Source organism: Sciurus carolinensis, chromosome 12 (genome assembly GCF_902686445.1).
Source record: "Sciurus carolinensis chromosome 12, mSciCar1.2, whole genome shotgun sequence".
NCBI classification, from domain to species: Eukaryota; Metazoa; Chordata; class Mammalia; order Rodentia; family Sciuridae; genus Sciurus; species Sciurus carolinensis.
This window is the reverse complement of record NC_062224.1, coordinates 106,913,696-106,941,302: the sequence shown is the minus strand read 5'-3', so window position 1 is coordinate 106,941,302 and position 27,607 is coordinate 106,913,696. Positions and strand designations below refer to the sequence as shown.

Here is a 27,607-nt window from a genome sequence, read left to right as displayed (position 1 = left end):
TTAGCGTAGATGTCCTTTATGATGTTAAGGAATGTTCCCACTATCCCTATTTTTTCTAGTGTTTTGAGCATGAAGGGATGCTGTATTTTATCGAATGCTTTTTCTGCATCTATTGAAATAATCATGTGATTCTTAACTTTAAGTCTGTTGATATGGTGAATGACATTTATTGATTTCCGGATGTTGAACCAACCTTGCATCCCTGGTATAAAACCCACTTGATCGTGGTGCACTATCTTTTTAATATATATTTGTATGCGATTTGCTAAAATTTTGTTTAGAATTTTTGCGTCGATGTTCATTAAGGATATTGGTCTGAAATTTTCTTCCCCGATGTGTCTCTGGTTTAGGTATCAGGGTGATATTGGGTTCATAGAATGAGTTTGGGAGGGTTCCCTCCTCTTCTATTTCATGGAATACTTTGAGGAGTATTGGAATGAGCACTTCTTTAAAGGTTTTGTAGAACTCAGCTGAGAACCTATCTGGTCCCGGATTTTTCTTTGTTGGTAGACTTTTGATGACCTCTTCTATTTCATTGCTTGAAATTGATTTATTTAAGTTGTGTATGTCCTCCTCGTTCAGTTTAGGTAATTCATATGTCTCTAGAAACTTGTTGATGTCTTCGAGGTTTTCTGTTTTATTGGAGTATAGATTTTCAAAATAGCTTCTAATTATGTTTTGTATTTCACTCGTGTCTGTTGTGATATTTCCTTGTTCATTCCGAATTTTAGTAATTTGAGTTTTCTCCCTCTTTCTCTTTGTTAGTGTGGCTAAGGGTTTATCAATTTTGTTTATTTTTTCAAAGAACCAACTATTTTGTTAATTTTTCCAATTGTTTCTTTTGTTTCAATTTTGTTGATTTCGGCTCTGATTTTAACTATTTCCTGTCTTCTACTACTTTTGGTGTTGGTCTGCTCTTCTTTTTCTAGGGCTTTGAGCTGAAGTGTTAAGTCGTTTATTTGTTGATTTCTACTTCTTTTGTTGAATGCGCCCCATGAAATAAATCTTCCTCTAAGTACTGCTTTCATAGTGTCCCAGAGATTTTGATATGATGTGTCTTTGTTCTCGTTTACTTCTAAGAATTTTTTTATTTCCCTCCTGATGTCTTCTGTTATCCATTCATCATATAATAGTGTATTATTTAATCTCCAGGTATTGGAGAAGTTTCTGTTTTTTATTCTGTCATTTATTTCTAATTTCAATCCATTATGATCTGATAGAGTACAAGGTAGTATCTCTATCTTCTTGTATTTGCTAACAGTAGCTTTGTGGCATAAACTATGGTCTATTTTAGAGATGGAATCCTTTTTTTGTTTGTTTGTTTTGTTTTGTTTTTGTTTTTAACCAAAAGAACCCTTTCATTGTAGAAAAGAGTGTACAGAAGCCTCATACAACTGATAAACTCAGAACTCAGAATTATGTTCTGGTTGAACAGGAAGGCATCTCTCCCCAGACCCCATGAACATACCACCACTTACTTGAAAACCACTCCTAGAGCAAAGGAGAACCACTGAAGGACTTTAAACCTCAGGATGACATGATCATATTTGCATTTTGGAACTACTCTGATCAGTACGTAAAGGATGGGCTTAAGGAGCAAAGCATCAGAGGCAGATACCGGTGAAGATGATGCTGTAGAAGTTTGGCTAAAAGGTCACGAGGGACTTTTGGGTTAAGGATCTGTGATAGAGCAACAGGTACAAGACTAGCCTTCCCTCTGTAAACAACTTGAAGAACAAAAACAGGACAGCTCCTACCCCAACAAATATATATTTTCAGGCATTGGACTGTAGGTGACCTAACATTATGGTGGTCACCATTGCCCTAGTATCTTCTGTGTACTCTTTCCTGACAGTAGCACAGGAATATGGAGTTTAGACATAGTGCAGTGGTCCTACTACTGAGCTGAGGAGGCAGAGAATGAATGCTACCTCTGAAGGGGCTATAATCTGGGCAGGAGGCCAAGTAGTCTTCGGCCAAGTTCTGAACTTCCCATTTGCAGGGAAAAACTGTGCAGGCTTCCAGAGAACAACTGAAAGATTGAGAAACTCATGAACAGGCTATACAATAATAGAGGCCTGACCCTGCCAATACGAGGCTTCTTTAAAACCCTACAGCCCTGGCATCCACATGAGATATCATTAAGATCATACCTCAGAAATGTAGAAATGGAAGCTTAATAAAGCTAAGTGATTGATTTTGGCTTCTATATGTAGTTTAGGTGACCGGGGATTAATAAGTGAATAGTTAAAGTGGAGAAATTGAGATCAGTGATCCTCAACTTTGCCTGTCTACATGTCTGTTATAGATGATATTTTGAGATGCTTAAGCATGATAGGAAGGAGAGAAAACAATACCTTGAGGCAATGGCTCTCAACTGCAGTGAGCATCAGAATCAGTTGGAGACTTGGTTAAAGCACAAATTGCTGAACTCTAACCCCAGAATTTCTGATTCAGCAGGTCTGGGGTGGGGCCTGAGAATGTAAATTTCTAATAGATTCCCAGGTTATGCTGATGCTGCTGGTACCTGGACAAGAAAAGAAATAACTGAGAAGAGTTTTCAGCTGCTAGTTAGTGTGATTTTGATTTGCTGTACTTGACTATTTAATCTGTATGAGCTTAGATTGAATTGAAATTAATTTGCGTATGACTCTAAAACAAAATGAAAGAGTATTTTCCAGAAAACCTATGGGTATTTGTGTGTTTGTTATGTGTACAACCTTGCTCTTCCCATTGTTAGAGAGTTTGAAACTAGCAAAACCAACTTAGGAGCCAGAGATACTATTTTCCACTTTTCTAAAGTGGAATGAAATTATAGTGGTTGTTTTCTTGGTTATTTCCCTCCCCTCCCCTCCTCTCCCCTTCCCTCCCCTTCCCTCCCCTTCCCTCCCCTTCCCTCCCCTCTTCTTCCCTCCCCTCTTCCTCCCTTCCTCCCTTCCTCCCTTCCTCCCTTCCTCCTTTTCTCTCTCTCTCTCTCCCCCTCCCCCCCTCCTCTTTCTTTCTTGGCAAAGGAAGACTCAAGCCAATACAGGGCCAAAGAATTGTTTAAAAAAAAAAAAAAAACCCTCATGTTATAGAACCTGGAAGATATATAAATTTTTATAAGCCGTTCAGTGTAAACAAGTAAACTGATCAACTAAATTAGGACAATTAGAACAACTGAAATGCTCTTTTTAAACACTATTCAACTGAACACAGATTTTTGTGAACTTCAATTTGGTTTGTTTGAGGGTACTTGAATTGTGATGTATCCAATTTTAAAGGAGTAGATCAATATAGTTATAACAATTTTATCTAAGAAGCAATCTATTAGTTTTATAAAAGTATGATATTCTTAAGAAAGTAAAGTTTGGAATAAAAGTCATGCTTCCTTATATCCTGAGTCAGGGATGCTTAAGCTTTAAGCCTTAAAAGCCTTAACCTTTAGGAGTGATACTTTGAAGAAAATCTTTGGTCATATTTTAGGTTTTAACAGTGAGAAATTAAGATTCTACATCAAAACTTTGATAAAATAATTGTGAGTGAATTTTAGGTCCAAATAAGAGGTTTGGTATATTTTATTTCTCTCTCCTTAGATCTGGTGGAGATACAGATATATTAAAAAAGTGGTACTCCCTTTGTCATGGATATGACTTTGATAAATTCCCACAGGGGGAATATTATCTTCTCTGACAACACCATAGCAACTACTACTTTTTAAAATGTATTTATTATTTATTATTTTATTATTTTTTATGTATTTATTATTTTATTATTTTAATAATAGGCATTTTCAGAACCATTCCAAAATATTTTTATTTAGATTCAATTATTTGCTCAAGGATCCAAACTAACTTTCTTTTCCAAATTTACTCCCTTTTCTTCTGCTTTTAGAGCAAGTAGAGGTTACATTTTTTGCTTTTCTTAGTAGAAGGGAATCATTTAACCTTTCAGTGCTACTCTTTCAATTATTTAAATAGAGATAATTTCCATCCTGAAAGGGGTGGATGACTTCGATTACCATTCATGAAGTTTTCTATTACAGAGTACTTTTGGAAGAATTCGTGTTTTTATTGATGCTATTATGTGGTTTCAGCTTATTATTAGAATTTTATCCTTCTTATTTCTGGTCTTCGGTTTCTCAATTGCAAAGAGTAACCTTAGTCATGGTAATGAGGAGATGAAGGAATATTTGGCCCTATACAGAATGTTAAAAATTTGCAGTGCTTATAGAAGTCTTAGGAATTTGCTCCTTAGATTCTCAGTAACAGAGACAGCTTCCCTTTCTGTCTTCACCTTGATAGAGATAGGAATTGGGTTACTGAGTCAAAGCTGGAGGTATCTGTTCCAGTTTTGCTAGATCAGTTGTGATCTTTTGGAAAAATAAATCAGTCCTCATCTGTAAAAAGGGGATAATTACTTAGATCTGTGTGTAGTAAGTGTTAAATGTTAGTCATTATTATTGAAATTTGTTAACAACTCAGGAGCCATAAAAAATTAGGAAATATGATTAGTGACATACTTTATCAAACTATTTAAGATATTATCAATATAATTCTTCTAATGAAAATTAATAAAATATCATTATTAAAAGTCTGCCCCTTACCCTCAAACTGAGCATTATAGTAGTACCCCCTTATACATGGTTTTACTTTCACAGTTTCAGTTTTCCGTGGTCAACTGCAGTTTAAAAATATTAAATGCAAAATTCCAGAAATAATTCATAGGTTTTAAACTGCACTGTTTTGCATAGCATAGTGAAATAGTAGCATGCTAACCTGCTTTTTCCTGCCTGAAATGAGAATCCTCCTTTTGTCCAGTGTATCCACACTGTATTGGGATACTGCCAGTGACTCATTTAGGAAGCATCTTGGTTTTCAGATTAACTGTCAAGGTATCACAGTGGTGTTTCCATGTAACTCTTATTTTATTGAATAAAACCCCAAAGTGCAAGAGTAATGATGCTGGCAGTGCAGACATGTCAAAGAGAAGCTGAATGAGAAGGTAAAAGTACAATGAAGTATTTTGAAGCATGGAGGAGGGAGGATAGAGGAAGACATTCATGTAACTTTTATTACAGTATATTGTTATAATTGTTATATTTTATTGTTAATGTCTTACTATGCCTAATTTGTAATTTTTATCATAGTCATGAATAGGAAAAAACAATATACAGGTGCTGCCTGTGGTTTAAGGCATTTATTGGGGATTTTGGAACATATTCCTTGCAGATAAGAGGATATAAATATATATATCTTAGAGCTCTCTCACTAGTCTACAATGATAACCTGTCAAATAAGCTTTAAAATGGTTATTGGCATCACAGGTCCCCTCCCCCAATTCATAGTTCTCATTCCACATATGCAAACAACTACTTAGTTCCCAAAACTATGCCAGAAAATATGATTTTTACAATTCTGAAAACAATCTCACCTTTGCAAGAAAATATGTCATTTTATGTAGGTATCTATACATCTTTCCACTGAAAACGTGGCTTACTAATTTTGTCTAAGTACTTGATTGTGAAATTGAAGAAAATTTGGGTGATTTTACTACCTTAACAAAACCACCTCCTTTAAGAGAATTTTGAAGCTAAATATTTCTGGTCAATTTTTATTTCTATTTACCTTTTTGAACATTGAGTAAAATTAGAGCCTGTGAACCAGTTTCTGATAAAGAAGAACCTTTTTATTTGTGTGGGTGTTTTGTTTTGTTTTCTGAGCTCTCAGAGCAGTTTCACACCTGGATATGATTTGCACATACTTCATGTAAGCTAATTTACATACTCACCTTTCCTGATCTTTCAGGTGTCTTTTTAAAGAGAAGCTGAAAAGGGGTTGGTAGTACCTTACCATTGTGAATACTAATCTACATTTCTCCTACTTTACTCTTCTCATTTCATCTTATTGTCTTCATTAACTAAAAGGATTATTCAATCACAAAATAGTTACAGTGAATTCACTGTTAAGTTTCATCTCTTTTTCTTTTGGTTAACTAGATACCTGTGGAAGGACAGGAGCAACAGGCAGATTCAACCAAAGGGCGATGCCTGAGGAGAACTGTCAGCGTTCCTTCAGAGGGTCAGTTTCCTGAATACCCACCAGAGGGCACCACTAAACTGGGTAAGCTAATAATAAAAGGAGAGAAATTCCTAGATTTTATTGGATAATTTGTGGACTTGTTATAGTAAAACAAAACATCCTATGTTTCCTGTTAAGTAAGTGCAGTGAAATCAATAACATGTTAATTCAGAGTTAGAGGTCATTCGAATTTTCTGTTATTTATAACCAAGTGACAGCAAAGTTTTTTTATATAGAAAGAATTTATTTGAGCTGTAGCTAGTAAGGTTGCTCTTTTGTTGGCAAGTTGGATGACATGTTTCTGTATTTATTATTGAGTTCTAGATTTTGAAAGAGCTTTGGTGATCTTGTTAAAACCCTGAGATTGACAGGGAAATCAATATGTGGGAAGAACTTAGTATTGAGTGTTTTATAGACATACTCTGTTCACGTAGCTACTGATTTTTTTTTTTTTTGTCTTGTACAGTACAGCGTCAGATTAGGCTAATTTTGCAAAGCTCCCTTTGCATGTTATACATAACTTCAGTTCATAATCGTAGTTGGAGTAGATGACACTTGGGAGAAAGTTTAAAATCTCCATCTTGGGCTGGGGATATATGTAGTTCAGTGGTAAAAGCACTTGCCTGGCATGTGGAAGGCTCTGGATTTGATCCCCAGCACCGCAAAAACAGAGTGACATAAAACCCCAGAGAAACAAAATCTTACTTCAGTTGTTATATACTAAAGGAATTAATGTCAGTGTCAAAGCAGCTAGCTCTTTCTTCATTTCATATCAGCCATATTCTGTTAGGTGGTTTTTAAAAATAAATTTAATAATGGCTGTTTAAATAATTAAGCTAGATAATTTTAAGGATGACATAATTTAAAATAATGAAAGAATTTGAAAAACAGAAGTATGTTGGTGCTTTGTATCATTTGTTATGCACTTAGTGAACTATAGATTTTTAATCACAAACACTTGATAGGTAAATAAAACAGAATCATTTATTAACTCTATGGTGATCCATATGTGTAATTCTATGATTTTTGTTTTAAAATAGGATTTGGTTTGGGTTTTTTTTCTTACATTTGGGGTTTTGCCTTTTTCTTTATTTTCTAAATGAAGTTCAGAACTCTTGGTCAGAATTTGAATCCTTTGTTTCTCTTATTATCCTGTAACAATTGTTGCTTTTCTTGAAATTAGTCACGTTAGTGAATTTTTTCTCCAAGGTCATATTTTCTTAGCATCTTATTTTCATTTTATCTCTGTGGCATGTGATAAAACCAGTTTAGGTGTAAGCCTAAATTATATTGAAAACCTGTCTGAGTGCAACCATTTTATAACCCTTTTATATTTCAAATACATTGATATTTCACATACATTGAATTGACTGAATCACCTTTTTTCAATTCCTTTGCTTTCATTAATTTGCAATATTATGTTAATGACTAGCTTTGCTACTTTTATAGAAAATATTGATTATTCAACCTTTGTATTACAAAAGTCAGTTGATTTTGAGGAAGTATAAATATAAACTTAGTCTTATTATTACAATGTAATAGAAGAGAGAACTTATGTAGTAAATTGTTAAATATCTATAGTCTTCCAGATACTTGTCCCCAAAGCAAACTAAGATGATGGGCAGAGGCCTCTGATCTAGAGACAGCCCTCTGTCTTTTGTCCTTGACAAATCTGGTACCTATCTTAACTAGGCAGTTCATGAACATTTTCAGAGTGGTTATCCTAAATAAGCACTAGAAGCTGTACCCATAAATAGAAGAGGGAAAAGGACTACCTCTAGAGTCCTTCTTTGTTACTTGCCAATCTAATTTTGAATTAGATTTTTGTTCTATTTTTATCTCCTGATGATTTGTCTTTAGTCATAATTTTGTGCTGTCAAATCATTTCATTGATTAATTTCGGTATATGTAACATTCTATGCCAGTCCCTAAGAGTTCTGCTTTTAGAAGATTTTTATGTAGTTAGCACGATAGAATGAATACATATAGAAACAAAAATGAAAGTTTATAAAAATCAATTTTTTTATCCTGATATTTCAGTATACCAACAAACAGGAGATTAATAATTTTAAATGCATTACAAGATAGAAAATACCTAGGAAAAAGAAATCTAATGAGAAATGTGCAAGACTCTTATATAGAGAACTATTAAATAAATGGAGGACTATACCATGATCTTGCATTAGAAGACAATGTTATCCTTCAGTTCTGAAGACCAAAATTATAACATAGTTCCCCTACCCCTCCACACATACACTGGCAAGTTGGTTCTAAAATTCATCTAGAAATATTATAAAGACCAAGAATAGTCAAGATAGACTAGGCACATTGGTGCACACCTGTGATCCCAGCAACTCAGGAGGTGAGACAGGAGGATCATAAGTTCAAGCCTCAGCAATTTAGTGAGAGCCTGTCTCCAAAAAGTAGGTAGTGCATGCCTTTAATCCCAGCAGCTTGGGGGGTTGAGGCAGGAGGATTACAAGTTCAAAACCAGCCTCAGCAACTTAGCAAGGCCCTAAGCAATTTATCAAGACACTTGTCTCAAAATTAAAAAAGGGCTGGGGATGTGACTCAGTGATTAAATGCCCCTGAGTTCAATCCCCAATATTTAAAAAAAGAAAGAAAGAAAAAAAGAAACCAAGGTAGAAGAAAATAAGATGAGAAGACTTGATCTACTAATATCAAAATGATTTAAAAGTACAAAGCAATACAGGTAGAAGAATAAACAGATAAACTAATGAAATAGAATGAAGAGTCCTGAAATGATCCCACAGTATATGAACTTTTGGCATAAGAAAGAAGGTGCTGTAGAGCAGTGGGGAAAAGGAGATCTTAATCATTGATGTTCAATCAATCAGGTAATTTTATGAGGGGTAGGGGAAATTGACCCCTATCTTACAGAATATGAAAAATCATTCCCAGGCTGGGGATATAGCTTGGTGAGTAGAGTACTTGCCGTCAAGCACAAGGCCCTGGGATCAATCCCCAACACTGGAAAAAAAAAAAAAATTGTTCCCAAATGGATTGTATATCTAAACAAGAGAAATAACACAATAAAGCTTCTAGAAATAACATAGAAGAATATTTTCCTGATCTTGAATAGATAAAGATTTCTTTAACAGAATACAATAAACTGACAAATTGGACTATATTAGGATAGAGAATTCTGTTCATCAATACACCATTAAAGTGAAAAGGCAAACTTTTAAGTAGAATATATTTGTAACCCTGTATATACTGACTTTTATTCAATAACTGTAAAGATTTCCTAGTAGAAAAATAAGAGGTTTGAATAGATAATTCATGAAGAATTCACTTAAGAATAGACATAAAGTAGTACATACTGTGTGGTTCCATTTATATAAAGCTCCAAACAAGTAAAACCAGTCTATGGTTTTAGATATGAGATGGTTAGTTTGGGGCAGGAGGCAGGAGGAATATGAAGGAGGTTGCTTTAGTACTAGGAATGTTCTCTTTGTTGACTTGGGTAGTGCTTACACAAGGACGTCTACTTTGTGATAATACATTGAACTAGACATTAATGATTTGAGCACTTTTCTATATCTGTGTTATACTTAATGAAAAGGAAAAAATGGAGGAGGAATAAAAACCAAACTAGATTTTGCTGTCAAACAAGTGATAGTCACAGTGAGGATGATTAAGAACTACAGTCAGTTCTTTTGTATGCTGCGTAGGCAACCAAGTAAGGGGTTAAAAAAAAAAAAGTTCATTACATTTAGTGATGTTAAGGTTTTTAGTGAGTTTAGAGATGTCCGTTTCAGTGCTATGTGGTGGCAGCAGTCATCCTGAAATGGCTTAAAAGAAGCTTATGAGTGGGGAATCAGAACAGTAAACAGTAACAGCTGCTTTTTGAAGTTTGTCTTTGAAAAGGATGACAAAATGATAGATATTTCACAAATATTTAAGTGACCGAACGATTAAAGGAAAAAGGAATGAAATGAAAGAATAGAGTAATAAATATATGTATGTACATGCTTAATTTGTTCAGTCATGTTGTGACATTGATTACTACTACTCTATTGTAGCTGTTTTACAACTCTAAACAACTTATTAACTGGTCCCCTATATTTCTTCTGTGAATTTGATAAATACACTACTGACAGAGCTTCTAGAAGTAATCATATCAGGATACATCTTTTGAAAAAAAGAGGCTATTCAAGAATAGTATTTCCTGTGTTCATTTACTAGGAGGTAATTAAAGCTTAATAGGTAATCATTTTATCCATCCCTAGTATTGAAGGCAAGGAGGACTTTTAAGAGGTTATTACTCCAAAATCCCTAAACAGCAATTTTTAATTTTCCCTATTATATTCTTCCCATAAAAACATTCTTCTACTGAGATAACCCTCCTCCTTTACCAATTACTAAGTCTGTACAAATAAGTAGAAGGAGGAACAGTTTACACTTGAAGCTTTTATTATCTGTATGGGATATTATTTGAGATGGTTTCAATAAAAATTCTGAATAGTTATGTGCTAGATCCTGTTCTCAGCTCTCAGAATTAGCATTGAAAAACATAGACCAAAGTCTTTTGCTTCATGGAGCTTACTTACTATTGAAGAGCCATAAATAATAAGCAAGAGTAATAAATATATATGTATATATATAAACATAATATATAATAATATGCTAGATGGTGATAAATACAAAGAAAAAACAAAGTAGGAATGAGGGATAAGACATTCCAAGGAATTATAATTTTAGCTACAGTGATCAAGGAAGGTCTCCTTGAATAACAGTTCAACAAAAGTATAAGTGTAGGCTATGTGGAAAACCTAGGGGTGAGAGGTTCTTCCTGGGAGAACAGCTAGTATAAAATGACAGTATATTTAGAGAGTTCCAAGAATGGCATGGATGCCAGTGAGACTGGAATGGAATGTACAGGTCAGTGTCAGGGTGGGGAACATAGGTGATACCATAAAGCTCTTGGGCAACCAGATCATGAAGGTCTTGCAGGACTTAAGGACTTTGACTTTGCTTCTCTGAGAGTTGTGAAGTCACTGGCTTCTCTGTTGAGTAGGGGTACGAGAATGGGATTTCAGAGACCAACTAGAATACTATTGCAGTAATCTAGTCAAGGGATGATAGCAGTTTAGGCCAGAATTTACCTCTTACTGTTATAGTTCTCAGACTCTTAACATTTAGCAGTTTACAGATTACTGAAGACACTAAAATTTACATGGATTTTGGTTCACATTATTTTCCACTGAAAACATGATGTTTTCTTAAGGTACTTGAACATCATGTCTATGAAGTACCCTCTTCCAGATTTAGAAGATCCAGAAAAAATAGTTCCCCCTAGTAATACCAGGTTTTAACGTAGTCATCAAAAGATCATCTAAATTCAAACAATGCAAAGCATGACTAGATGAGTTTTTCAAAAAGAAATTACTTCTTCAGATTATGGAGTTCTTTGAATAGAAACAATACTGGGAGGTGTAATAATTACATGAGAACATGAACTAGAATTAGTAAATATTCATTTTCAGTGTAAATATAAAATTGTATAAAGTCAACTTAAAAAAACATAGCTATCAAACATCTTGCAAGAACTCTGAAAAGAGATAAATGGAAAACTGAACAGTAGACAACATTTTTGTGAACTGTACATTCATTCATGAAAGAAATTTTCTTGTTACTACCTCATATTACTTACTGCCTAGTTGGTGGCTAGCACAAAGGTTAGTTAGGAATCCTCTGCTATCTGCTTGTTAGAATTATTTAACATTCAGTAAAGGTCATTCTTTCATGCCCAAATGGCATTAATTGATCAAGAATACTTGTTTGCAAGGTAATATCATAAACAGGATCATAAAACTGATTTAGTTAGAAAATACCTGACATTCCTAAGTTCAAGGCTTTCTCAATTCTCAGAGAGTTCAGATCAAACTTGATAAATCCAAACCCAAACATCTAGTAACTCAAACCTCAGAGATCTCATGCTTCTATTTTATTATACTATGATAAAATCTTAAAGTTACCTCATGGTATTACTTACAGAATCTCTGGATTTAGGAAGAAGAGAAGGGAAAAGAAGAGAAGGAAAAGAAGGAGGAAAGGAAAGAAGGAAGGAAGGAAGATAGGCAGGAAGGCATGCAAACTGTTCTTATAATAGTAAATCTGTTATGTGGTACTCAAAAATCCATGAACAGGGCTGGAGTCAATGTGGAGGCACTGGGTTGAATCCTCAACACCACATAAAAATAAATAAATGAAATAAAAGTATTGTATCCATCTACCACTAAAAAAAAAATTGGTAAATGTATTTAAATTATAATTTTAAGTAGTATGCTTCTGATACGCTCAAACTAGCCTTAGGAAAGAATATACTGAAAGCCTTTAAGGGTCAAAGTCAGCTATTCAAATTTTTCATGTGTATGCAAATGAAGAAAATAAAGAGAAAAATTTTTAAAACACCAAAAAAGAAAACCAAATTGGAAAAACCTCAATAAAAGACAACCTTAACCTATCCTTTCCTAAATTTATTAAAAGTGACAAAAATTTAAGGAAACTTTGAATAAAACAAATATTTAAAGCAGAATATCCCCTTGAAGTCATTTATAACATTATCATAAAGGATAAGCCTTTCGATCAAAATTATTAGAGAATGTTGATTGTTCATATTTTAGCTTTAACCCTGGCCCTCTGTTATATTAAATTGGGCTTAGTTCTACCTTCCTGTATGTATAAACTAGTAATGGCTCACTTTTTATTCCCAAGACATTATTAGGGATATCTAGATAATCACTAAATATTTTCAAGTTGAAAGAATCTCTAAAAATACAGGGTGGTAATAATAAAGTAGGCATTATGTGAGTTATGAAGATTTACTATTATAAGAAATATATCTTTTGATAATAATGGAATTAAAATGCCAATAAATAATTACTCTGTATGGTAGTACTTAATATTTAGGTTGACTGTTAATGGAATATTTTAACCAGTAGAAGCAGATCTTTAACTTCATGGTAATATGCAAATCTTTATGAAAAAATATCAGTAGTCCACTCTTCCTGACTCTGAAAGCCAGAGCCCAATAGATAATGGTAGCCCTTAGTTTTCTTTGAAATTTCTTTAAAATGCCAAGTCTTGTTCCTTTCCTGTAAAATAAACTTAAGATAATTTGATGAACATCTATAAGCAAGCTCACACTGAGACATCTGCATAATACCCAGCCTTCAAACTTACATTCCACTCTTAATCTATTTTAGTGATATACAGGTAATTTAAGGAAATATCCAATGAACTAAAGAACTGTCAAACCTGAATAATTAAGGTAGAAGCCCTTGAAATAATGTTTCTTAGGGCTTTTGGTTGGGTAGTTTTGTGTTTTCTTAAAAACTGTGAGCTGGTATATAATTATTCTTTGAAATCTGTTTCCATAAGATATATGTAGAAACTGATGATGATACTCTGGAAGAATGAGCTGAGACTGGGATAAAATATCCTTGTAGTCAGTTCTGCTATGACATATGTAATTCTAAAAAAAAATTACTGCATACAGAATTTCACAGTACAAGACACAGAGCTTATGGGGAAAATGGAGTTATGAGTATAATTCTCAAAAAGTTGGTCATTGACAACATAAAAATGATGAAACTATGTTAAAAAAAAATACTACAATGAATGTAGCACTTTTAAAATCCTAAAGCTTACTTGTGGTAGTGGACATCAGAATAGTTTGAGAGTTTATTGTGAAGTGATAGAAAGGGGTTATTTAAAATCAGATCAAACATTCTTACACCCGCAGTGTTTGGGTACACCTCATAACCCAGCATACGGTGAACCGAGCAGCCATTTGATGTTTGAGGTGTATATGTGTATGAGTGTTTTATACATTTAACATGACTTGGTTTAGCTCAGTGCAGTTTTCTTTGTTCACCTGATGTTTATCATAGGTTCAATTGTACACAAGCAATAGAAAAGTATTGTTATATACAAATTGTTACCTAAAATGGATCAATTGCAGTGAAATACTACATTTTCAAAAGCAAGCCTTACAACAAAACAAACCTTACTACCAACTTGTTCTAATCAGATTTGTCCATTAGAAAGAAGAAGCTTTCCTAACTTGCTCTTTTACCTTCTTGACACAGTAGAGATTCTTTCACTAATGCTTAAGGGCACCTGTCATTAAATTGTCATCCTTGATTTGTAGTTATTTCATAACTACAAAATTTCCAGCAGATGGCAGTAAAGTGTCTTCTATAAGGGATTCTCTTTCTAATTCACACAGTCATTTGTCAAGACAGGATTGCTGCTCTCAGTTTGTCCATTTAAGCTTTGTGGGAATTGGTGCCCAAGAAGACCAAGTAGAGTCCTCTAAAATGTAATACCCAGGCTAGGACTTCTCTTAATCAGTCCTAAGTCAGTAATCTACTAGTCTATTTTAATATTAGCAATTTTAATTAATAATATTAGTAAATTAATAATTAGCATATGTTAATATTAGTAAACCATTATGGTGGTTGGGAAGGGGTATTGAGTGACATGAACAATTAGATATGGTTTTTAGATTTAGCCTAGACTTTCGTGGAAAGAAATGGTAGGCAAGCGTCTAATTGTATTTCTTCCAGAAACCCCACTCACTAAAGCTGTAGTGAAATGATTTATTTTAAAGATATGGAGAATGAGAAAGAATAAAACATTGACACACTCACACACACAAACTGAAAACTGAAAGCAGAGAGTGTGGCAAATGTCAAGATCGCTTGAGAAAGCCAGATCTGAACATGGCAATGAAGAAAGCTGAGAACCCTCGTATCTTTACCACAGAATCTTCAAATAGTTTAGGAAACGTATGGTAATCGATTCCTAGGCCCTGTTCTCTTCTCCATTACACTAAAGAACTGTTCTTCCCAACTATATGTTCACCCTAGGATAGGTGTGTTCTCAGAAGTCAAAACACAAAATAATGCAAAACAAGAAAAAAAAGAACAAGTGTACCTTGATGGGGAATGTCAGGAAAAATTGAGAGCAGGGCACTTTACCAAATGCAAGGGAATTAAATAAACATCTGCACATGAAATGATGAGACGGCTCACTTGCCGCTGCTCTCCAGACAGGAGGTTAGACGCATACCCTTTGGCATATTTTACCAGCCTCCCCAAGAAGAGATACCTAAGGTTGCTGACTTTCCCAGTACTTAACAGACATGAACAAAAGCCTCTAGCATGAAGAGAGAGAGGACAAAACAGAAGTTAAAAAATAGAGACTAGCAAGGGAACAGGAAACTAAAAAACCATCACTATCCTCAGAAAGGTAAACTATTACATTCATGAGACAAGAACTTAATGTTATACAAAGTCAAAGAACTTTTGTCTATTAAATTTTTTTTAATTTAGTTTAACTGATACATAAAAATATATAGAAACTATACATATTAATGGGGTACCATGCAGTATGTGGATACACATAAATCAGGTTAAACATATCTCCTCAAATATTTATCATTTCTTTATGGTGAAAACTTTCAAAATCCTTCTAGCTTTTTGAAATGTACAGTACTTTATTGTTGACTGTGGTCACCTTGCTGTGCAATAGTACACCAGAACTTCTTGTTCCTCCCTAACCGTAACTCAGGACCTGTTGATTAACCTCTTCTTATTGCTGACCCCACCCTCCTTACCCCGCTCCCTCATAACCATCATTCTCTCAAATTCTATGAGATCAACTTGTTTAGATTTCACATGAGTGTGATTGTGTGTATTTTAAAAATTGACAGAAATAAAACTCAAATAGTATTCAGTAATTAAAAAAATATGAAATCCTGTTACTTAACAACAGCATGGTTGGACCTGGAAGGCACTGTGTTATATGAAATAAGTCAGGCACAGAAAGATAAATGTAGAATGATCTAATTCAACAAGTGGAAATGAAAAAAGTTGATCTTACAGAAGTTGAGAACAGAATAGTGGTTACAGAGAGTGGGGGGAGGAGGAGGACATGGGAGATTCATTCAACAGGTACAATGTTTGATAGGAGAAATAAGTTCTGACCCAGCAGGGTAACTATAATTGACAGCAATGCAGCATATGTATCAAAAGTCAGAAGAGAGGATTTTGAATGTCCTCACCACAAAGAAAAGATAAAGGTGATGAATATGTTAATTACTCTGAAGTGATCACTGCCCAATATATACATGAATCAAAACATTACTTTGTTTCTTATAAATATGTACAAATATTATGTGCCAATCAAAAAAATAAAATATTTTAAAACATTTAAAAACTCAGTGGAAGTGTTGAAGATGAACTATTTCAGAAAGTGTTGGGGGAACATAAATATTAGAAGATCAGCAGGGAAATCTGACAACAAAACTAGAGTTTCAGGCAAAGAAAGAAAACATTAGCCAAATAATTCAAGAAAATCGCTCATCCCTTACATGTATACCAGTGTTTATAGCAGTACAATTCACAGTAGTCAAGTTATGGAACCAGCCTAGGTGTCTGTCAACAGACAAATGGATAAAGAAAATGTGGTATACATATACAATAAGTTTTAACCATAAAGAATGAAATTAGGTCATTTGCTGGTAAATGGGTGGAAATGAAGATCATCAAGCTAAGTGAAATAAGACAGACTGAAAGTTAAGGATCAAATGTTTTGCTTCTTATGTGGAAGGTAGAGAGGGGGAAAGATTTTTTAAAAGTTGGGGTGGGGGAGGTTTTTTTTTTTTTTTTTTTTTTTTCTTTTTTTTGTTAGTTGTTTATTTACCAAGAAAAACTATTCCTTAGTCCACGTATTCATGTTTTATAGTTCAGGAGCACATGTGAGTACAAACTTCTAAGGACTTCAATCCAAAGAAATTCTTCATATTCCAAAATCACTTTGCACTCTGAAAGATTCCAGCCCTCCTCATCTCCTCAAAATCTTTCATGGAATCATAATTTCTGTAGAAATCTGCATATGCCTTCTTTCTTGGTTCAGCCACACCAAACTTATAGAGAGCTGCAACCCCCAGGGCAACCGTGAATGCCCCAATGATATGAAACCGCAGGTGCGTGGCCAGAAGACCCCACATCTGAGGTTTAGTCAAAGCGCTGGAAGCCATGGCAGCTCCTGTCCTCCACACCAATGTCCTTCCCAGTAGATGGAGAAAAATTGGGGGAGTTGATCTTAAGAAAATAGAAGGGAAACCAATAGAGTAGAGAAGGGAATTGAGAGGGAGGGAGGAAGGGAGATGGGGAAGAACTGGAGAAGGAAATCTAGCAAATTATGCTACGTCCATGTACAAATATACCATAATGGATACTGCCTATATAATTAGAATGCATTAATTAAAAGAATAACTATAATAATAGAAGGGATATCAACAGAGTAAAGCAAGTGGATCAGAAGGAGGAAGGAGAGGGAAGGTACTGGGGAATGAGATTCATCAGATTATGGGCATGTATGAATGTGACATAATGAATCCCACTATTATGTATAATTATAATGCACCAGTAAAAAAATTCCCATTACTAAAGGATACAAGTTTTAGATTGAAAGGGCTTACTTAGTTCCTGTGACATGGCATATCTTCATGAAATTTCAGATCATCTCTGATGACAAAGAGACAGTCTTAGAAATTTCCAAAGTAAGGGAAAATAGGTTTCATACTAAAAATCAGAAGTCAGAATGACTTCAGACTTCCTAGCCACAGAAACTAGAAAACAATGAGAAATACCCTCAAACTTCTGAAGGTTCCAACCTAAAATTCTATACTTAGCTGTAAACCATTAGTCAGAGGTTAACAAAGACATTTTCAGACGTGGGGCTTTCAAAAGATTACCTGCTGTTACAGAGAAAACCAGGTTAAATATTTCCATACCAAGTGTAGAATGAAGACAACTGGTTTAGACTAGAGCAACTCAGAAGGTTGTAGTAAAGACTTCTCTAAGAAGACAAAATTGGTATAATAACTGAGTGCATTTAAACAACAAGAAGGAAATGTGGGTTTGAATTAATAAGCATATATAAATCTAAGGGTTTTTTTTCTTTCTGCCTTTTTAAAACTTCGCTGAAGTAACACTAATGAACAAGTTTACTGTGGCTCATAAGTGCTGTGCCTATGTTTTAACGTATCACTTTGATTGTTCATATTTTTCAAGGAATTAAAAACCCAAAATCCACAATAGTAAAACACATAAGAATTTGTTCTTCATGAGATGATCTGAGAACGCCATTTTTCTACCTTGATTGGGAATATTTTAATTGTTTTTTGTGATGTTGTAGTTCAGTGGTTGAAGCAGGTTTAGAATGGAAGCCATTATCTTTGTGGAGTTCCTTCTTCATTCCTTCCTTCCCCCACTACTTGTTCATCTCTTGTGATAACCATTTTTGTTAATATGACCACCATCCTAGTTTTCTTAACTCTACACATTGCTCATTTATTTCTACCTAGATTTCTTAATAGCCACCTACCAGTCTCCTCCTCCCTTCCATTTTCATTCTGTATTACTCATTTTGCTACTCATTTGACTTTTGTCTTGGAGGAGACATGTTACTTTCCTTGTTTTAAACACCTTTACTGGCTGTCCATTATCTATAGGATGAGGTTAAGATCTATCTTTTTTTTTATACTTTTTAAGTTATCAGTGTACCTTTATTTTATTTATATGTAGTGCTGAGAATTGAACCCAGTACCTCACACATGTGAGGCAAATGCGCTACCACTGAGCTATAATCCCAGCCCCAGACTCGGTTCTCTAACATCGTCTTTCCTTACCCAACTCAGATACTCAGGCTTTTGTCCTCACAGGACTGCTTCAGGGTCCCCAGGCATTCTGCCACATACAGACTTCTGCTTACATTCAGCCATCAATCTGCAATGTTATGCTACATTGTTCCACCTTCATCCAGCCTACCATATGTAGAAATTCCATGTATCCTAAGGACTTAATTAGTTATCACCTTTTGGAAATCTTTTCTTTCATTTCCCTAATCAGAATTTACCAACACGAATCTGTTACTTCTAATATTGAGATATGTATCCTTGTGACGCCGTCCAGCAGAGTCAATTTGGCGCGGGGGACAAAAGAGTAGCGAGGCTCTTGAATTCGGAATGGTTTATTGATGAATCAGGAAACCCGGGAACTGGGAACTGGAACCCCTCTCCGGCGCTGGAGGAGAGTCGGCTTATATCCCCTCCAGGAGGCGAAGGGTAGGGCTGATGCCAATTATGCAAAGATTAGGCGAGAGCTAGCTGCCCAATCATGGTAAAGGTCAAAATGAGCAGGCACGAGCAGGAGCACCTGTACACACGTTGTGTTGCGTGGACTTAATTGGATACAGCCAATGACAAATACCTGGGTGTGCTTATGCTAATCAACCTCCTCACCACCGATGTGATCAAAGCAACCTCTGACTGGCTGCCAAGCGCCATCCCAGCGCCATCCCCACGGCATAGCCCCCAACATCCTTATATTTTAAGTTATTGGCATGTATATTCTTTAATGAACTGGAACTTTTAGATGGCAGGATTATATCTAACTCACTTTAATATCAGCATAACATCTAGCGGAATATCTTCACAGTTGCAGATTTGAGTGAGTGATTGACAATTGAGTGAGAAGCATTAAAGAAATCCAACTTTGACTCTCAGTAAAACATTTTAAACTGAAAGATAATCTTAGTTGTAGGAAATATTTTTATGGAGAGGAAACTATATCTACTTTAAAGAAATATTTTAGGAATGAAATTGGAGAGTTACCAAATATCATTATATACTCACAAGGACTGTGAACAGTTATAGTCATAAGTATTGGTTTTGACAAGTACAGAGTAATTGATAAGTTAGTAATTGGTGAGTACTACTTCCAAGTTAACAAGATAAAGTGTCAAATGTGCTTGTAACTATAGTTATGTTAGTGAGCAAGGTATTTGTGTTTTTTTAAAGATTTTATTAATAACAAGTAATTTTATTAATTTTTTATGCTTATATAGAACAATAAGAGAAAATAAATTATTTTAATGAAAGAAGAATGTCCATTTTATCCTTCTTGCTGCATTGCAGATTATTTAGTATATCCAAATCACATAGGCAGTGTTAGCGTTATTAACATATTGAACGTGTATTGCTTTCCTAAAGGAAGGAAAACACATGCCTGTAGTTAGAACTCCTTCTCTCTTGGAAGGTCTGCCTTTAGACAGGGCAGTAGAAATAGCATAAGCCTTGAAGTTCCCCTAACCTGGACTTAAATTCCATTTTTTCTCATCATTAACCCTGAGCCTGGGCTGGGGATATAGCTCAGTTGGTAGAGTGCTTGCCTCGAAAGCACAAGACCCTGGGTTCAAGTCCCCAGCACCGCAAAAAAAAAAAAAGTATTCTGAAATCACATCTGAATAACATCATTACTAAATGCATGTGTTATTAACCCTGAGCCTCAGATTCCTTATCTATTGAGATTTGTATTGTAATTTGAAGAAGAATGCAGGAACAACAATATAAACTTTGATATGAGATGAACTTAATTCTCTCTGACTTATAACATCATAAGACCAGTGAAATAATACAGTAGGTATTATGTTTCTCATTTTGCTTGGACAGGTTTAATTTTAGTGGCCTAAAACAAATTTCAGATGCAACACCTCAGAAAGCATCCTTTTGTATCTCATGGCTTTACTATTTTGTTTTGTTTTGTTTTCCCAAAAAACAAATTTCAGATGCAACACCTCAGAAAGCATCCTAGCTCTCTATCTCATGACTTTACTATTTTGTTTTTTTTTCCCCATTTTCACTTGCATAGTTGGCAAATTCCTTCTAAAGTATAGTTATAATTCACCAGTCTGTTATGTAATGTAGATAGAAAGATCAAGATGGTGGTGTTTATAATACATCTTGAGATATATTTTGGAAACTTGATTTAGGCTCTTGACTGCCCAGAATCTTTTTCAAAAGGAAAAATATATAATTCAGATAAGTTAAGTAAAATTAGCTACTTACAGGCGTTCTCTATTTCGCCTCCTCCCCCCAATATCTATCTATCTATTTCTCTCTCTCTCTCTCTCTCTCTCTCTCTCTCTCTCTCTCTCTCTTTCTCTTTCTCTCTCTCTCTCTCTCTCTCACACACACACAGCAGGATTAGCTGAGCTGTTTACCAAAGCCTTTTAGTTTATATTTCAAACAGGAGAACTTAAAAATTAGATTGATGGAAAATCTAGTTTAGTTGTGTGTAAAACAGGCTGCAGATGCCTTCAGGGACAAAGCATTTGTTTTGTTATGACCCCTTTGGCACCCACCTGCCAAACAGTTCTATAGTAACAATACTTAACAGAGAAAGCTCCCCAATTTCTTCATAAAGCTGTTGTATTAGCTAGATTGCTTTTATTACCCTTTTTTACCTTTAAACTTACAATCTGTTTTCTTTCCAGCTGCCTTCAGATGTTTACCTGTTAATACCCTCCCCTTTCAACTGATGTTTAATATAGCACAAAGGAAATTTCCATTTCCATTCTTTTTTCTTTTCCCACTGCTTACAAAATTATTTTGTCTTTAGCATGCCCTTTCTAACTTTAGAGAGTAGAGCATTATAGGGAAAATTCAGGGTAGAAAAGAGTGAAAAGAACTTGAATTCACTGGAAGGGAAGGAAATAAAAGAGACCAAATTAGAAAGACAACTGGTAATAGAATAAAAATCATTGTCTCTGTTTATTTTTTCCACTTAAAGGCCTTTAGATATTTTTCTCCCTTATTTTAATCACAGTAGTGCCATTAAAGAGTCAAAAACATTTTTAAACAAGTCTTTTGTAATTAATTTTTAGAAGTAAGAATTACAGAGAAATATTCAGATGTGTGTATTAGGAACTAGGGATAGAGCTAATGAAATAATACAGCGGTGTGACTGAATATAAGAGGAAAGAGAAAATATATTTAAAAGTAGAATTTCAGTAGCAGTGCCTACAACAGTTGGATAGAAATAGTCTTGGATAGGCCACTAAAAGCTAGAAAGTTCCACAGTGGTATATATGACTCCGAGAAAAGAAACTTCTTGCAGGATAGGAGAAAGGAGAAAATTTGGCTTTATCATGTTTTCCATCAGTAATATGATATAGGATTATGAGCTTTTATCACTAAATGTGTTACTCTGGTTAATAAATTAGAATTATATTTTCTGAAGCTTTCCCAAGGTTTAGCAATGAATTTTACTACTATGAGATATATATGCCTAAATAATACCTTTAAGTCTGATACTACTGTCACTTTTAGTTGATACACAATTTAAAGAAAAATTAACTTTGCAGATTCTCATGCTGATATAAAAGGTGGGTTTATGTTTTTTTCACATTAGAAATGGTGAACCATAGATCACATAAAAATGGGTTGTATCAGTGTCCATCAGAGAGTAAGACTAAATTTGAAGTTTCATTAACAGAAATATACTTCTCTCTTATTCATTGCTAATAAGTAAAATTAATGATTGGGTTTTCAAAAGAAATGGTATTAGACTCTATCATGTTATACCCTATTTCCGTTTAATTGGTAATAATACTATGCTATTTCAGAATTGGTATTTTATCAAAATTTCGTGTCTCAGGAAAGAATATCTAATTAAATTGTGTTTTCTTCACTGTAATCTCTCTTTTCTCCCATTTTCCCTATTTTATCTTTCCTCCTATGGACTTTTGATCATATATTTTAAGTGATGGTTCTTCCTGCCTGTAGACAAAACCTAGCATTATCTTTGTTTAAACTAAGATGATAGCATATCAATTTCTAAGGTTCTTACTAAAAGATAAATTTGATTATAAATAGAATAATTTTATTATTTCTTCATTGCATTGAATGAATTTTAAAAATTACCCAACTCCTTTTTAAAATTCTAGTATTTGTATATATCCAAGTTTAGTTCCTGCCATCGAGGGCCTCTAAAATAGCATTTTAAAACCACAGTATGTCCAGTGTTTTTTATTAATCCATTAAATTAGACAGAACATTTTGTTTTTAAGATAGGTTCTGGCTGTGTTGTCCAGGCTGGTCTGGAACTCAAGTGTTTAGTGATTCTCCCACCTCAGTTGGGGTTACAGATGCGTGCTATGGCGCCCAGTTTAGGCATTCTTTTCTTTTTTTTTTTTTTAATATGTATATTTGTATGTATTTTTTTTTTAGGTGTCAATGGATCTTTTATTTTATTTATTTACTTATATGCATCTAATATGTATATTTATATGTATTTTTTTTAGGTGTCAATGGATCTTTTATTTTATTTATTTATATGTGGTGCTGAGTATCGAACCCAGGGCCTCACACATGCCAGGCAAGTGCTCCACCACTGAGCCACAACTCCAGCTCCCAGTTTAGGCATTCTTGAGGCTAGAAAGTCTTCTTGAAGAAGAATCTTAGATATCAGAAAACCATTAACATACCAGAGAGGAGAATGTATTAATAATAGTGTATTATTAAATCTAAAAGCATAATTAGCAGTAGACAACCTTGTTGATTCTTATATCTAGAAAAACAGTATAGAAAATCCAATAGGAATATACAATATAAACTTCTACAAGGAGAACAAAATGTATACTTGGCAGAATAAACTGGTGGTGGCTGCCCCAAAAGTTATGTTCACAACCCTAATCCCCAGAACCTGTGAACATGACCTAATTTAGGAAAAGGTTATTTGCAGATGTATTTAAAGTAAGAATCTCAAGATGAGAGTATCTTTTATTTAGGTGAGCCCTAAATTCAGTGGTAAATGTCCTTAAAAGACATGAATAGGAAGACCACCTTGTGAAGACAGAAGCTAACACTGAAGGTATGTGAGTTAAGAAAACTGGAGCCACCAAAAAGTAAAAAGGGCAAGGAAGGATTTCCCCCTGTAGCCTTTTGAGGAAGTATGGCTTTGCCTATACCTTGATTTGAACAAGGGGCCTCCAGAAAATTATAAGAATAAATTTCTGTTGATTTAAGCCATTCATGTTGTGATAATTTGTTATGACAGCCCTAGGAAACTAATATACCTGGTTATTTTTTCTAATGAATTCAGTGAATTCTTGGATGCTATACAAATTTTCCTCTCCAATCATTTTTAGGAATCTCCTATTCTTCCTGTTTCTTAATATCACTGATTGCCACCTCAAATTTATCTATTTTTATATTTTTAAAACAAAATTAAAGAATAGTATGAATGTGAAATAACAACTGGCTGTGCAGCCAGGTAGATACAATGGTGACCAAATGCTGAGGGTGCTGAGATCTGGGTGTGCGTTACCTCATTTCCTTCTGGCAAGTAGTCCTATGAAACAAACCCTGTTGGAGTCCTCATTTTATAAATAAGAATACTGATGCCAAATGAGTGGCAGACCCAGAATTCAAACTCAGGTCTAAACAACTTCTCATTTATTATGGTGCTTCCTACCTCTTGAGACAAATACAATTACTGATGTACTATTTTTGTTTAAAAAATGACGTATAAATAGTAACAGGCAACTGTGAGATCATGTCTCTTCCTCTCTGCTATATTTTTTCCCCTAATTCAAAGCCCTTCAGACTAACTGACTTAACAAATTGCCTTTCCCTAAGGAATTCATCCTTTCCTTCATCAAATATGTTTCAAAATTCCTGTGAGGTTGCACACTGTTCTAGCCTGTGTGGACAAAGCATTCAAAAGAGTCAACAAAAAAACATAAACCTCCCACCTTCACAGAATTTACATTCTGCTAGAATAGAATGCAAAACCAAACAGCTTTACTATGGTAAGAAATGTGGTGGAAGAAAAACACAGTGTGGAGTAAAGGATCTAGGGAGAAGAGGGCAAAGGAATATTCCTTTATATGTGGTGGTGAGGGAAAGCCTAATGGCATGTGGTGAAGACCTGAAGGGCCTGAGAGGCGCTCAGTGTAATGAATAACAAAGACTCACTTCAAGGCACATCTTTGGGAAATTTCAGAACATCTGCAAAAAGAGGACTTCCTAAAAGTTTTTAGAAATTTGAAACAGAAAATTATTTTCTAACAGATTTCAGTGAGAGTGGCATCTGACTTCTTAAAAGTAGTATTAGAAGCTATGAAATAGATCAGTGCCCTTGAAAGTCCAAGGAAACATGATTTCTGAGCTAGAATTATAATCTAAGCTAATATCAAATGTAAGAAGGTGAGAGGAAGACAAAAGGGAATCCCCAGAATATTAGTAAAAGGAAATCCCAGGATGAAGCTGAGTAGCTGAGTATCCATTCCAAACTGGGACAAACAAATGGAAGACTTTAGCGTCAACTTGATTTATTTCATTATTTCTAAATAGTAATAGAACTAGGTAGAAATATCTAGGAGGAATTTTTACTTTTAGATAAATACCAACAGAAAAAGCTAAAAAATAAAGAGGATTGCTTTTGGTGAATTGGGGTATAAGGCCATTTTTTATTAACCCATTTCATTTTAAATACTATTTTTTTTCACAAATATCACTTTTTACATATATCATGTGGATAAAAGTAATGTGTAATTTAAGGAAGCAGTTTTTCTGAATGCATAAAATCAGCATGATGGCTTCTAATTCAGAGTTATGAGACATCAAATGTTAAATGTAAATTCCATAGCAGATTGCTGGCATATAGTCAGTGTTTACTGTTTCCTTCTTTCTCCAAGTTTTGCAGTATTTTCTATAAGAAAAAATATCTTGAAAGCCAAACAATCACTATAGAAATATTTAAGTAGGGTACTGCAATTTCAGACTACATACTATTATGTACAGTTTAATAGATTATGACAAATATTCAAGACGATAGAACTTTGGAGACAAAAGCCCTTTTCATTAAAAAAAAAAAGTAACAGTAAAATGCACAAATTAAAATTAAGTACATACTAAAAATTAATTTGATTGGTGAAATTTAACATTCTTTCCCTTGATGGCCATGGATTTGTTTCTTCTATGAACAAAACAGGAAGCTCTGTCATTAGATTTAGCAGTATTTAGGTTAGCATTTATTGTACATTCAGTAAGTCTTGGTAACCTATATTGTTGACTAAATTATCTTAGAATATTGGAGCCATGAGGGAATAAATATCATTGAATGCTAAAGTTAAGCATTAGTTTATTATAATTCCATTTTATTACAACATTGTTAGCTGATGACTCGTAAGGCCATGCACAAATCTTTTCTCAAAACTGAAAAAGTTTAGAAGATTAGACTACTAATGATTAATTAAACCTTAATATGAGAAACATAAGAAATATATTATGTTGTCTTAATGATACACTTGGAACATACATTCAAGATTCTGCTGCAAGATACTTTCCTGTCTGCCTAACTCGAAATTATTTCACAAAAGCATTCCATTTGTGTCTCTTCTTGGATGATTTATGATGTCATCATTTTCTCATCAAGTCATCTGTGGTCACACTATGGAGTGAATGGAACAAAACACTGAACAGTATTCTTAGTGAAGAGGAATATACTTTTTGACAAACTTTATCCCGATAGACTTTTTCATATGATCATAATTGCAGTGGCCTCTACTCTGTATCATGCAATGAATACATAAAAGTGTTCCTTGGTAAAAGAATGATACATTTCTATAAAAGGAAAGAAAGGAAAAGATTTCAGAGAATCTAAAATGTTAATAGACTGGGTTCTGGTGAATGAAGAAATCTGTAAAAATATTTATAGCAAAGAGGTATGGTTTTTTAAATTTTTTTTTAGTTGTAGATGGACACAATATCTTTTTTTATTTATTTATTTTTATGTGGTGCTGAGGATTGAACCTAGTGCCTCACATGTGGGAGGCCAGCATTCCACCACAGAGCTACAGCCCCATCCCCGAGGTAAGGTTTTTGAGGGAAAGAATACTATGTGAAATCAGTGATGAATGATGAAAATTCTCGTTTTCCTTTTTCATCTTCTCATAACTCCTTTCCCCTGACTACTATTTTCATTTTATTTTACTCAGCAAACACTTATGTGCTTGTTTGGGACAGGTACTATTCTAAGCACTTTGCAAATGTTTAAATATGTAACCTATGAGGTAGGTACTATTATTATCCCTGTTTGCTTGTTAATACTTAATGAAACTGAGGCAATGCTTTTCTAAGACCCTGTGAGTTGTAAACAGCATCACTGGCATTTGGACCTTGGAATTTGGCCCAAAAGTCAGTTCCTTTAGCCACTGTTCTCTTCCACCTAATAATGATACTTTAGAAGTGAGTGAGTGAAAGTACCCAAGTTCTAGACTCCCGATTGTTCTGACATTGTCAGTGTTTGAATTTTTGCATCCTTATGAGAATAGAAGTTGTCTATTTTACTGTTATTTACTGGGGAAAATGTGTAGTTGTTTATTCTATAAAACATAGTATCTAAATTTATTAATGCTGAAGTTAAAGATTAAAAAATACCATTCTAATGAAGGTTTGTTTCAGTTGGATAAAGATGTAATTCTAAGAAAAAATAATCTGATTTATTTAAGAATTATAATTATATACCCATGTTTTTCTGTAACTTACCTTCACTAGTAGTTTCTACCAGCAGATAAATGCGCCCATTGGATAAAGTAAACTTAGCATGCAGCTTGGTTTTTAAACTCATTTAAAATTAGTGTATTTAACATGCTAATAATGT

The 27,607-nt window shown here is 34.2% G+C and overlaps 2 protein-coding genes across 5 annotated transcripts in view; one reads left to right on the top strand and one right to left on the bottom strand.

The window, feature by feature from the left end:
• The window catches only part of Rasal2 (RAS protein activator like 2), a 364,280-nt gene that overhangs the window by 186,031 nt on the left and 150,642 nt on the right, over positions 1-27,607 (top strand). For all 4 annotated transcript variants that reach the window (XM_047520359.1, XM_047520358.1, XM_047520357.1 and 1 more), the window contains exon 3: positions 5,978-6,101. In XM_047520359.1, the coding sequence (XP_047376315.1) occupies positions 5,978-6,101 (124 nt within the window). The remainder of the gene's footprint in view (positions 1-5,977; positions 6,102-27,607) is intronic.
• LOC124961590 (cytochrome c oxidase subunit 6C-like) lies at positions 16,896-17,133 on the bottom strand. The gene has a single exon (XM_047520362.1). It carries the CDS (start codon positions 17,131-17,133, stop codon positions 16,906-16,908), a length of 228 nt encoding a protein of 75 aa, XP_047376318.1. The 3' UTR covers positions 16,896-16,905.